The 13,441-nt window shown below is 37.9% G+C and overlaps 1 protein-coding gene across 2 annotated transcripts in view; it reads right to left on the bottom strand.

The window, feature by feature from the left end:
- Positions 1-13,441, bottom strand: part of Kap-alpha3 (karyopherin alpha3) — a 212,977-nt gene that overhangs the window by 177,832 nt on the left and 21,704 nt on the right. For both annotated transcript variants that reach the window (XM_090413974.1, XM_090413973.1), the window contains exon 2: positions 12,976-13,187. In XM_090413974.1, the coding sequence (XP_090270100.1) occupies positions 12,976-13,187 (212 nt within the window). The remainder of the gene's footprint in view (positions 1-12,975; positions 13,188-13,441) is intronic.

Below are 13,441 nucleotides of genomic sequence, written 5' to 3'. Positions count from 1 at the left end.
GTGTATACTCTGCATCCCATTGTTGTCTACCAAATTTCCAAACCTTACTCTTAACAGTGAAATGGCAGTTCCATACTGGTACCCACTCACACAATCTATTCAAGTCCTCCTATAAGGCTATGACATCCTTGATTCCTCATCTCTCTCTCTCTCTATTTTTGCATTAGGGGTGAAGCCTTGCTGATACCTAGCTGAAAGCCAGTTGCCTATTCACCTCACTAATCTATCATCCAATCCCATCTGCTTCAGTTTAGTTACCAACTTGTGATATGGTAATCTATCAAAATCCTTTGCAAAATCTCAGTATACCACTGTGTATGCATCTCCCTTGTTCAATACATTCGCTGCCTTGTTATAGTGCACAAGCAAGTTGATAAAACACGACCTTCCATTAGCAAACCAATGCTGACAAGCACAAAGAATAGCACAGTTATCAACCCATTTTTGTATCCTATCTCTCACCAACCTCTCCATTAACTTAACTACAATTCCAGATATACAGATCTTGCCTATAATCTACAGCTTTAGCATTGCCACCACCTTTGTGAATTGGAACAATTTTACCTTCCTTCCACTCCTTTGGGACTTGTGCTGTTGTACGACTTTTAAACTCTTGAAATGTTCCAAGGAAATAACATCAGCTTTAGCCTACTGAGACTTATACTATCTCTGTGGAATATTCCCTTAAGACACAGAGATATGTCATCAAGCCCTCTTGCCTTACCGATGTCTAGCTTACTTAACTCCTCATATGTCTCTCACTCACTCACCATTACGCCTTCTCTACTGTTGGACTTCTCATTTCATACTAAGGATGAACCACCTGATGAACTGCTCAGTGAATGCAATGTCCTCACCAGCAGTTACCAATCTCCTACTTTCATCCATTAAGATCATCTTACAATAATTATTCTTCTTTCTACTCGCCACATATGAAAACAACTCTCGAGATAATTTCTTAGATTGATTTGCTAATTGCTGTTCATGCTGCACTTTTGCTGTGCTTACCAACTGAATCTTTCTGCTAGCCTGCTCTTTATACTCTTCATGTAACTGATTATAGCATTATTCATCTTGTGCTGCTCCCCAAAGTACTTTCTTCCAGATTTTATGCTTAATACATTCATTCATCCATTTTATACCTACCTTATTCAGTCTTTTTGATCTTCAAAATATATTCATACATTGTTGCTGTTAGGTATTTCTTTGTCAGTTCCTGAGCATTTATTTCCTTTCCACTCAACTCCTATAGCAACATGTCTCCTAAGCTTCTCATAATCACCACCCTTGTACTTCCACATATATCCTTTCCTCACAGAATTCTTCATATGGCTAGCCACAACCCAGATGATAACTTCATGATCACTTTCACCAATTCGAGGGAAGTTTTATATCTGATAATTTCATCACAATTACATCATGTGATGAAATTATCAGATATAAAACTCTCGATCCTTGCATGCTGTCATTGTCTCTCAAGAACTCAAAAAAATTAATATTTCTTATTTCCAAATGCTCTCTCTTCATTCCAATCTATACTGTCATAATTAAAAATCATCCATCCCTTGTTTTACTAATCCAAGTTACTTATACTCACTTTTCACTCATGACTTCATATCGCTTGCCTTGGTATGAATCCATATGACTTCTGCATTACTTCAATCTTGGTATCTCTCCCGGGTCTGGCTCCCACTGATGAGACCTCAATAAAGATTGAAACCGGTCTGGGTAGCGATCTTTTCCATTATGCATTGCATTATACACACCCAAAAGGGGGGGGGTGCTTTGCGTTATGGGATACATACTAAGGCAAGTGATATGAAGTCATTAGCCTCTATATAAGTAGCTCAGACATGAATATATTTCACATGCAAAACTTTGCTTTGCTTACTTGGGAAAAGGATTAAAAACAAGTACAAAATTTCTTGCTATCTTTAACGTATAATAAATGCAAAGTAAAAAACTTTCTTTTATATGTGTGTGTGTGTGTGTGTGTGTGTGTGTGTGTGTGTGTGTGTGTGTGTACACACATGCATGCCATTAGATTTTTTAAACTAGTCTCACTGTTATACCAAATTGTTGTTTTGCGTACTGTGACAAACTGTTTTTGTGCTCTGAAGATGCTGGATCTAATACCAGTGAAATATCAACAAATAAGTTAATAAATATTATTTTCTTATCATTCTGTGTTGTTATTATTACGTGACACCTCCAGAGAGTCCAAAGACTATTGAGGGAGGGTACCTATTCCACAACTCTCCGTCTCCGGAGAGTTATGGAAAACAGATAAACAGGTTAGCATCCTTAAAGAGGTGCTGAGACACTAATACAATACCAAACTATATAAGAATTAAAAACGAGTCTTACTCAGCCAAAGCCCAACGTATTTACAAACAGGTGAGTTTAGCACTATTATGCAAACATAATAGTGCTAAACTCGCTTCATACGCTACTCATATGAAGTTCTCAAAAATAAATGCAACTATCGATGCTCTACGCATGTGATGTTTTAAACTAGGAACTCTGGGATACCCTTGACAGCATCGTCGACACAATGGCTAATAAAGAATTCAGAGTTAAAAACCAGCAACAACCAGAAAAAATTTAAAATTCTCCAGCATTATAGTGCTACGAAACGACTGCAATTACAAATAGATGGTGTTGTCATGAATTTATCATCGGTATCCTTAACGGATGAAGCTAATAGTGCATTAAGTTGAGGACATAACTTTGCCATTACTCCTACACAAGTTACAAAAGCCAAAATAATGGCTTCCATTGAACAGGAAATATATGACCTGCCTCAAGCAACAGCAAATAACATTCATTTGGATGTGGCCAACATCCTAATCCATTCCAAGTCTCCCGAAAACAATATCCCACAAAACGAGGATATTGTTTTATGGGAGTCTAAAAGAAGAAACTAAAGTAGACAAAGGGAATGTAACTATGGTTGGTGATGAATTTAGCTAAATATGAAAGCAAAATGCATACACTTTTACAAGACCAGTCTGAATACCAAATTACAGATTGTGATCCCACTAACTCTCAAAAGAATAAAGTCTAAAAATGATTGAAAAGCCCCTTCCTAACTAAAAGAAACAGTTAACTCAAGCCTTTCCATGTTAAAACACTCCAAATATATGGAGCACCTAAAATTCACAAACAAGGTACATCCCTACATCCCATTGTGGATAGTATAAACAGTCCCACATACAAACTTGCTAAACATTTAGATAAATTACCAGCCACACTCACAAATAATTCTCCCTCGTTTGTTAAAAATTCTGTTCACCTAAAGATATCTTTTAAGACCATATCTTAAAAAGTTCAGATGTAATGATTAGTTTTGATATCATTTTTACATTTACAAATATACCATTAACTGAAACCCTTGATTTACTAAAGTCACATTTTCCCCTGGATATATTTGAACTAATATTTACGGCACATGTAGGTTATTTTACATGAAAGAGAAGATATACAAAAAACCAGATGGGATAGCAATGGGCCTTGGATATCCAAACACACAGGATCACTTGGAAGAAAAAAAGTGCTACACAGAAACCATTATAAATCAGAGAGACTGTTTTTGGTCTGCACAGCTAGCCTAGTGGCTATGCGCTTCGCAACCACATGCCTGGGAAAGGAGTGTCCTGAGTTCAATTCCCATCGCACGTGCTTAAGGATATTTCTCAGGTATAGCCAAGTTAGCCAGTCTTGAGCACGGGCAGCAAGGTTTTTCTCCCCAGTTTATCTGGGAATTTTCCTCCTGCAAGCAGAAAAATCAGCCCCAATGAAAACATGAGTAACAACCACTATACCGGGATGCATAGTGCTAGTCACCTTATCCTTGGGACGGGTAAGACTTAGAAGAGCTTAAGTTAGCTCTGTAACAGGCCAGTAGGCCTAATACGTAGTAGGGAGAAGAAGAGAGACTGTTTTTGGGATTAACAGACGCTTTAAAACATACTAAAAAACAAGAAGTATAGCTACATAAATTTATCAAAAATCAGGGAAAAAGTAATTTTAAGATCTAATTAATACTTTTTTCTCTCTTTTTCTAGCATAGATGACACCTAATTAGGATATCAGTTCCTTGCGTTGTCCATTACAATTTTTTAAACTAGTCCCATGGTTATACCAAATTCTTGTTGTTTCGAATACTATGAAAAACTGTTTTTGTGCTCTGAAGATGCTTTATATAATACCAGCGAAATATCAGCAAATAAGTAAATAAATATTAGTTGTTTTCTTATCATTCTGTGTTGTCATCAATACCGTGAAAATAATTTAACACCCTTTTCAGAAGTTTGCAAGTCTCAATCCTATCACTCCTCTTTCTCCTATTTGCTAGTGTCTGCAACCTACAAATTCTCAATCTAGCTTCATAATCAGTATTCCACAATCCTGATATCATTTTTGACACTCTCCTTTGCACTCTCCACTGTATCAGAATCACCACGGAAACCAGGAGACCAGATTTGTGTGCAATAGTCCAAGCGAGGTCTTATCAAGGCCTTGAAAAGAGGCAAAACAACTTCCTAATCTTTACATGTCAAGGTTCGGTTCAGTATTGCAATTATTCTGAGTGGTGTTTACAATCTTTGCTATGTGACTTGCAAACTTCAACTTCCTGTCTACTAAAACTCCAAGATCCCTAGCCTGATCAGCTTCTTCTAGCATAATCCCACCAATATAATACGACAATGGATATCTAACACACCAAAGTGCGTGACCTTGCATTTATTAACTGAACTGACAGCTATTTATATTGATGATGATCAGTACTCCTAGCCCATTATTTAAACCTTATTGTTGAAAAACAAAAATTAATATAGAGAATATCAAGTATAAAACCATAATTATGGCTTTTCAAGGAAATGAACCAAATGAAAGTAAAATTTATATTGGAAATAAAATTCTTGATATAGTGAATGGCTTTAAATGATCTTAATTATAAGTCTGACTTAAAAAGAAAATGACATTAATAATAAAAATTCAAAAGCAGTTGAGCATTTAGAATAATGATAAAATTTTAATCCAACAAAAGTACAGTGACATACCAGAATTAAAGCATATAAGGCATTACAAAACCATGACTAATACCTACCTATGGGAGTGAAGCCGAGGCTATCAAGAAAACAACATGAAGAATGGCTTACATCACTTAAAATGAAATTTATGATAAGAACTGCAGGATATATTACTGAACCAGACGAAAAACAAAGGTATGATGAATAAACTAACATGATGCTATAACACAATCTATCAATAGTATAAACAAAAAAAAAATAATAAGCATGTAAACAAAATGGACAGGTACATTGGATGTTCTTTGATGCATCCTTGGAAGATGAAGACTAGACAAGAGATGGCCTAAGACAGTAATAGGCCATTAGTCCTACTACTGAACAGGATGGAGAGAACAACAGATCAAAAATAATATGCCAATCTGAAAATCTCACATTATCACTACATCATCCAAGTGAGCAGCATGTGCACGCTCTCTCTCTCTCTCACACACACACACAGAGTGAATTTATGTAATGACTATCTAAAAATATGTACATATTAGATTATATATACAGGGTTATCAAAATTAAAATATCCCTGTTTAAAGCTTTGTGAAGATCCAGTGATCCAAATACTGTGAAAAACTTTGCAGAAGTACATTGTGCATCATATACGAAAGCGATGTCTGATTAAAAAAAAGTTCCAAATTCACCACCAGTGGGCATTTTAAACACCAAATACATGGAATTTGCATATCACGCAACTTGGCAGGTGCCAGAAGGTTTAAAAAGATAGACATTGGATTTTTCCATTGACTCTGGTTGTTAATACCATCCACGTCCACAGTGATGGCACTAACCTTGTCCCAATGTGCTTTGTTCATGAAGCTGTACTACCTAAACAAATGCAATGCTGTTGCTGCACTCCAAGAATTTTGTCATCTAAACAAATGTCAGTGAGGTCCACTATCTCCATGTGCTCTGCAACAAATGATTAGCTGCTCTGAAGAAACAGGATCATTGGGAGTTAGACCTGGCAGAGGTGGCAAAGCAATCAGTTCACAAGTGAATGAAAGTGCTACTGCCATTGTGGAGCAAGCATGAATAACAGGTTCCTGCAGTGCATGTGCTGTATCAAGATGCATGGATCGGCCTTACATGAGTGTCTGGAAAATTCTATGGAAGATTTTGCATTTCTATCCATTCAAGATAACCCTGACACAGGAGATGTGTCCGCAGGACTTCCAAGTTAATTGACATTTGCTTCAACATTCCTTGCTCGAGTGGAGTTGCATGTGCGTGTGTGTGGCTGTGGATGATTTTGTTGGGAGATGAGGCTTACTTTCACCTGAATGCAGCTGTGAATACCCACAATTGCTGGGAATGGGCTACGCAAAACCCCACACACACAATCCAACAAATTCCTTTGCATTCACCTAAAGTTACTGTCTAGTGCAGATTTACAGCTTCATTTATCAATGGACCATTTTTCTTTCAGGACAATTGCCCAGTCAGGTTCTGTGACATGCTCACTTACTGCCAAGAAGCATCATGATATGATAAAAAATTTTGTTGTTCCATAGGAGCAGCGCTGGATGATGAATTCAGTGATTTTCATGCAGGAAGAACCCCTTCCAATATCTGTTGGTTTTCTGAGAACATTTTACGGAAGCCCAGAGTGATCAGCCATGCAATTCCCACTACATGGCCACCTCGTTCACCTGATTTGGTCCCATGATTTCCACCGGCACTGGGGATTCTCCAACACAGGGTATATCAGGATCATCCTGATAACTTGATAGCACTGAAAGACAACATAATGTAGCACATGCACATGCATAGCATCAGTCCCGACCAGCTGTGTTCTGCAGTTGAATGCACTGTGCAAAGGATGCAGTTCCAGATAGTGGGAAGGGCAGCACACTGAACAGTACAGTACAGTACAGCACAGCCTGTGAATGCATAATGGTAGTGAATAAAAATGTGTTATTTATGCTTTTGTTGCTTTTCTCCTTCTTATACACAGAAAAATTGCTACATCTACATTCGGTACATCATACAGCACCCCTTATGGTAAATTTTGGAATGACCCCCCCCCTTAGGTATTATCACTTCTGCATGATGCACAATGTATTCTTGCCAAGTTTTGCAGCATTTGGATCAGTGGGTGGTAGTCCATAAGGCCTTAAATAGGGATACTTTAATTTTGATCACCTTAACTTATTTCCAACTTTAACAGAACTTAGTTTAAAAAGTCAGTTTTTACCTGTCATTAATTAACAATAACTATTGTTTGAAAAGACAGTAACTAGTTTCAGGGTAGGTTGAGAAAGGACAGAAAAACTCAGAAAGTGTTAGAACAGTAACATCAAAAAAGGCAAAGTGATAAGTGGTGTGCATAAGCCGCTCGGATAATTTGGAGATGATTGTTGAAGAAGTTGAAATTTAGTATACTGTAAGATATATTAGAAATTTCCACATCATTTAATAACCAAGACTGATTTCTCCTGAGGGAGTCATATGAGAATGAACAACAGAAAATTCTAAAAAGCACCACCATAGTAGCTAAATTAAGATAACAAAAAATGGTTAACATTTCCCTTCAAAAAAAAAAAAATAATAAATAAATAAAATAAATATATATGATTGAACTGCCCTCTCAATCTCCAAAAGTTAGGGCTAAAATGGCCTTGCCTACTCCCTATATGGGAATAAAATGCATTAGCTGATTTTTTTTTTTTTTGATATAATTAAAAGCTATGAAAAATTAACAGACTGAAAAAGTACCTTTCAATAAAGGAGATAAATGTAGACACTTTAATTTAGGATAATCAAGCAATTTCAAAAGTTTCTTTATAAAGATGTTCCATGAGAAATTAGCCATTATGTAGAATTTTTGTCATAAAATTAGACACTCTTGCCAGAGAATTCTAGCCTAGTGGAGACGGCATGTTCAGCAATCCCAACTGCTGAGCATCACGTACTTGATATAAGACATGTACTTTCCAGCAAAAGCAGATCTTCCAGACTTCCCATAATAAGATAAGCAACAATAATAAGGAATCAGGTAAATACCCAGAAAACTAAGAGGAGAAAACTTGCCTTTAGGAGATGCAAGAAAGCAGATTCCAAAAAAGCAAGAAAGCAGGTGTTAGAGAGGATTTTGGATGGACTAGAAGTGTACAAGATTGGTGGAGACATTATTCAAAAGTGATTCTAAGCTGTGCAATTGAGGTGCTTGGTGAAATATCCAGAAAGATTAGAGAGCAGGAGGGTTGGTGGTGGAATAATAATGTACAAGAAACAGTGACGGCTAAGAGGAAGGCAAAGCAGAAGTGGGAGGAGTCAAGAGTGGAAGAGGACAGAGGAGTACAGAGAGAAAAAGCGAGAAGCCAAGAGAGTTGTTGCACAGGCGAAGGCCATGGCATATCAAGACCTTTATGATCAATTAGAAACAAAGGAAGGACAGAGAAAGACTTATCGATTGGCAAAATGTAGAAATAAGGCATCAAAGGACATGTGAGGCAGATTAAAGACTCTGGAGGAATGTGGATATAAGAAACAGATGGAGAATATACAATGAAGAAAATGCAAGGACTCACAGAGAAGATGGGAAGCTTTATGAGGGGATGGTGCAAAACATTAGTAGAGTGGAAGTGAAGGAGGCCATAAAGAGGACGAATGGAAAATTGGTGGGTCCTGACAGGATCCCAGTGGAGGCATGGAAGGTACTGGGGGAAGAGGGAATTGACCTGCTGTGGGACCTGTTAATAAAAGTTTGTCAACAGGAAAATATACCTGAGGAATGGAGGGGAAAGTACTCTTGTCCCCATCTACAGGGGATGCACAAGACTAAGAATTACAGAGGAATAAAGTTGATGCCACACACAATTAAAACCATAGAGACGGTTCTTGATGGAAGACTGAGGAAGGAGGTGGACATTGCAAAGGAGCAATTTGGCTTCATGCCTGGTCGATCGACGACAGATGCTATCTTTGGATTACGACAGATGATGGAAAACTTTCGAGAGAAGCAACTGGAGCTACATCTGGTATTTATTGATCTGGAGAAAGCGTATGATAGAGTGCCAAGGCAAGAAGCCTGGAGGTGTCTGAGGGAGAAGAAGGTACCGGAGAAATATGTCAGGCTGGTGTAGGAGATGTACAGAAATGTGAAGACAAGAGTTCGGACCTGCCTGGGAGAGACAGAAAGTTTTTCAGTGACAGTTGGCTTGCATCAAGGGTCAGCATTAAATCCGTTTCTGTTTAATATTATGATGGAGGTGGTGAGATAAGATGCACCTTGGACTATGTTGTATGCAGATGACAACGTGCTATGTGCAGAATCAAGAGAAGATGTGGCATCTAAACTGGAAAGTTGGAGGAAAGTACTGGAAGAGAGAGGTATGAAACTGAGCAGAAGTAAGACAGAGTATATGTGTTGCAAAGTGGATGGCAGCCAGGAGACAGATCTGGAGCTGGAAGGAAATGTCATTAGGAAGGTCAGTGACTTTAGATACTTAGGTTCAACAATGAAAGAGGATAGTGAAGCTGAGAAGGAAGTGGGATGCAGGATACAAGCAGGATGGAGGAACTGGAGAGAGATGGCTGGAGTGCTATACGATAAGAGGGTGCCAATCAATCTAAAAGGCAAAATCGACAGGACAGTAATGAGACCAGCTATGACGTATACTATGGAAACTGTGGCCCTGAGAAAAAATAACATCACCAGGATGGAGGTAGCAGAGATGAGAATGCTTAGGTGGATGTGCAGTGTGACCAGAAAGGATCATCTGAGAAATGACTATGTGAGGGGAACGGTGCAAGTTACAAACTTAGGAGCAAAGATACAGGAGGCAAGGTTGAGGAGGGAGGAAGAGTATGTGGGAAGAAAGGTTATGCAGATGGATGTGCAGGGAAGGAGGAAGCACAGTCGGCCAAAGAAGAGATGTAGGGAGATGGTGGAGGAGGACTTGAGGATGAACTTGGATTTGGCTACAGCCCAAGACAGGAGGTTGTGCAGGAGACTCACTACAAACAGCGACCCTACTTAAGTGGGAAAAGCTGCAGAAGTTGCATGAACTTCTTGGGGAAAAGAAAATTTCAGTGGGCACATCATTATAGCATTAAAGAATAAAGTGTATTATTATGACATTTTAAAAGATGAGTTTGGTCAGACTACATCTAACAAAAGTTTATGAATGTACAATATACATACTTATAGCACTTCTTGTAGATAAACCTATACGTTGGTAATACATAACTGCCAATTTTTAGGAAAAGACAACATATACCGTTATATTAATTAAAAAACTTTAATTAATACTTCCTATATTTCAGTAATGTTACATTACCATCTTCAGGGAACATAAAATTAATGATATGTGCATGCAGGCACTAACATTGAACAAATATGGCTGAAGAAAACAACTGAAGATGGTCCTAGAGTCCTAAAAGGTGCCACCTAGTGGGTTAAATTGGGTAGTAGTCTTGGCTGTTGGACTGATGTTCTAAGAATGCAAGCTTCCCCTGTTTGAGGCAGTCTCATGCATCCAAATTTCTTGATGTTTGGGGACTTTAGAGCTGAGGCTGATTCCAGGAATAATCTCTCATATTTATACTTGCTGCGGTGTAGTAAGGTAGCTTTCTTCTAGCGTATTTTGTGGCAGGTGTACAAAGCATGGTCAGCAAGTCCTGAGTGGCTGTATTGGTGGAAACGGATATAATCCTTATGTTCAGATATCCTGATATTAGCTGTCCTGCCTGTCTGGCTGTAGTAAGACAGTTTGCAACTACAAGGGACCTGGTATACTCCAGGTAGGTCTAGGGGAAGTGGCTGGTCCTTGGGGGAGCGGATAAGAGATGCCAATTTTTTTATATGGCTTATAACAAGTTGTCAAATCATATTTTTTTAGGATTTTTTTTGTTAGCTTTTCAGAAATACCCGGAATATAAGGAATGGTGATATATTTAGAGTAGTCCCTGTTATGGAGGAGGGGAGGGTTGATGTTAACAGGTTTTAATATTCTTTGGATTTTATGGGGGTTGAACTTTACATTGGCTACAAAGGTTTTAAGAATATGGTTAAGTTCAGTGGTAAGGGCAATGTTATCTGAACTGATTAATTCTGTCCTGTTATATAGGGTTTTTATAATCCCATATTGTTGGGGGGGGGGGTGAATGTATCTACCTGTATGTGTAGGTTTTCTGTAAACAGAGAAAGCCAGGGATCCATCAGGCTGGCATGTAATCAGAGTGTCTAGGAAAGGGAGATTGTTATTGTTTTCTTTTTCCAAGGTAAACTGGATCCTGGGGTGGTGATTGTTTAAGTGTGATGAGAATTTGTGAAGTGTGTCCAAGCCATGCAGCCAAATAGTAGGTTTAAGTGGAGCAGAGTTTAAGGCTTTTTTTTTCAAAGGTCTCCATAAAGAAGTTGACCAGAGGTGGAGAACCAATAGCTGTCCCCTCTATTTGTTTATAGAATTTTCCCAGCTATGGGTTCTCCACTCTCAACAAATTTGGATGCATTAGACTGCCCCAAATATGGGAAGCTTGCATTCTTAGATTCCCAATTTAGCCCACTAGGTCGCCTTTTAGGACTCTAAGACCGACTTCAATTGTTGTCTTCAGCCATATTTGTTCAATGTTAGTGCCTGCATCCACATATCATTAATTTTATGTTCCCTGAAGATGGTAATATATCATTACCGAAATATAGGAAGTATTAATTAAAGTTTTTTAATTAATATAAGTATACATTGTCTTTCCTTAAAAATTGACAGATAGATACAGGGTGTTCGGGATAAATTTGACAGTTTCGTAAGGAAAAAGAAAATCTTCTTTGTATCTATTAAATTTAATGAATTGACAAAAAAACATTACAGGCAGAGTTAATTACAATACTATCAACAAGATTTACTCAAAATAACCACCATTAGCATCGATCACAGCTTCAATTCTGCTTCGGAACCTCGAACAAGCTGATGCTACAGTCTCCCTGGGAAGGGCCGCAAAAACTGTTTTAATTTTATCCATTAACTGGGCTTTTGTATTACTGGAAGTGCGATTGGTGTCTTTTTCAACTGCGCCCCATACAAAATAATCCATGGGGTTAAGGTCTGGGGAGTTTGGAGGCCAAACATTTGGACTGGTGAAGTCGTAGAAATTTTCAGACAACCATTTTTGACTTTTCCCAGAGGTGTGGCAAGGGGCCGAATCCTGCTGCCATACATACGGCCTACCATTGGCTACCCTTGTTATCCAGGGCTTGACTACAGTTAGCAACTCCACGAACAAAGCCCGAATTCCAATGCCAGGGTTCTTCAACACCTGTTCCTGCAGATTTGCGAGGAATTCTGCTGTACGAACGCAATCAGATCGTCTGCTAGGGATCTTTCTTCTTGCTACATCCTCGTAGTCACCATTGCAAGTCTCTAGTTCATGCCTGATTGTTTTTACTGTATTCAGGGAGCATTGGGCAGCAGTCGTAATATCCTTATTTTGATGGCGGGCACAAATCATCATGATACAAGTTATTCTCTTCCATGATTCAGGTGGGTTCCAGCTATCCATCCTTTCTGACATCTTGTATATGAATGAAGAAGGGTCCAAACTTTTAAATGAAGAGAAGTGTGTGTTAATACATGTAACTTACGGAAAAATATAATTAATTATAAATATGTCAAATTTATCCCGAACACCCTGTACTTATAGCAGATAAACAATCTAAGCAATGCATTTGTAATTGCAATGGTGTTATACTGAATTAAAAAATTATAAATCTCCTTGCACGTATGTTATAACAAATAAAAGGAAAACAGATTCTATACCAGCAACAATCTGCATCCTGTCAGCCACAGGGTGTATTGTCACTGCTTTATATCCTTAATTAAGAAACTACAGAAAAGTTTTTTGTGTGTGATTTTCTAAATATAAAAATAATGTTTACACTGAACTTTACCTTGCAGATTGTACCGCATGTAACTGTATTACAGGTTCTGTACTGCTAGCATTTTGAACAATCACTTCAAGACTAGCATTATTGATTCCTCTATCAATTTCATCCTCATCTGTAGAGTCTGTTTGGGGTACGTTTCTCCTTTTCAAGAGGGATTCATCCCGTTTATTCTTTCTCAATTCTACTGTTACTTCATTTCTCCTCCTCCTCATTTCCTAAAATTGAAGAATATATATTCTGATAATTTCTTTTTAAAAATATGCAACATAATACTTTACAAAATTGATTCATATTCTCTGAATAAAACAGAATAATAATACTAGCCTTATTATGTACAAGATGAGCCTGCATTTATTTCTAACTTTCCTTAAGTGTTTATGAAAAGGTTTTTATGTAAAGAATATAAATGTTTTAGCCATATTATAATAAGTAGTAGTGGTATTCATTATGGAGACAACTACCATGTTGA

This window comes from Typopeltis vanoorti, chromosome 24, assembly GCF_054136105.1.
Source record: "Typopeltis vanoorti isolate ZY-2024b chromosome 24, IOZ_Tvanoo_1.0, whole genome shotgun sequence".
In the NCBI taxonomy this organism is placed as follows: Eukaryota; Metazoa; Arthropoda; class Arachnida; order Uropygi; family Thelyphonidae; genus Typopeltis; species Typopeltis vanoorti.
This window is presented reverse-complemented; position numbering and strand designations above follow the sequence as displayed.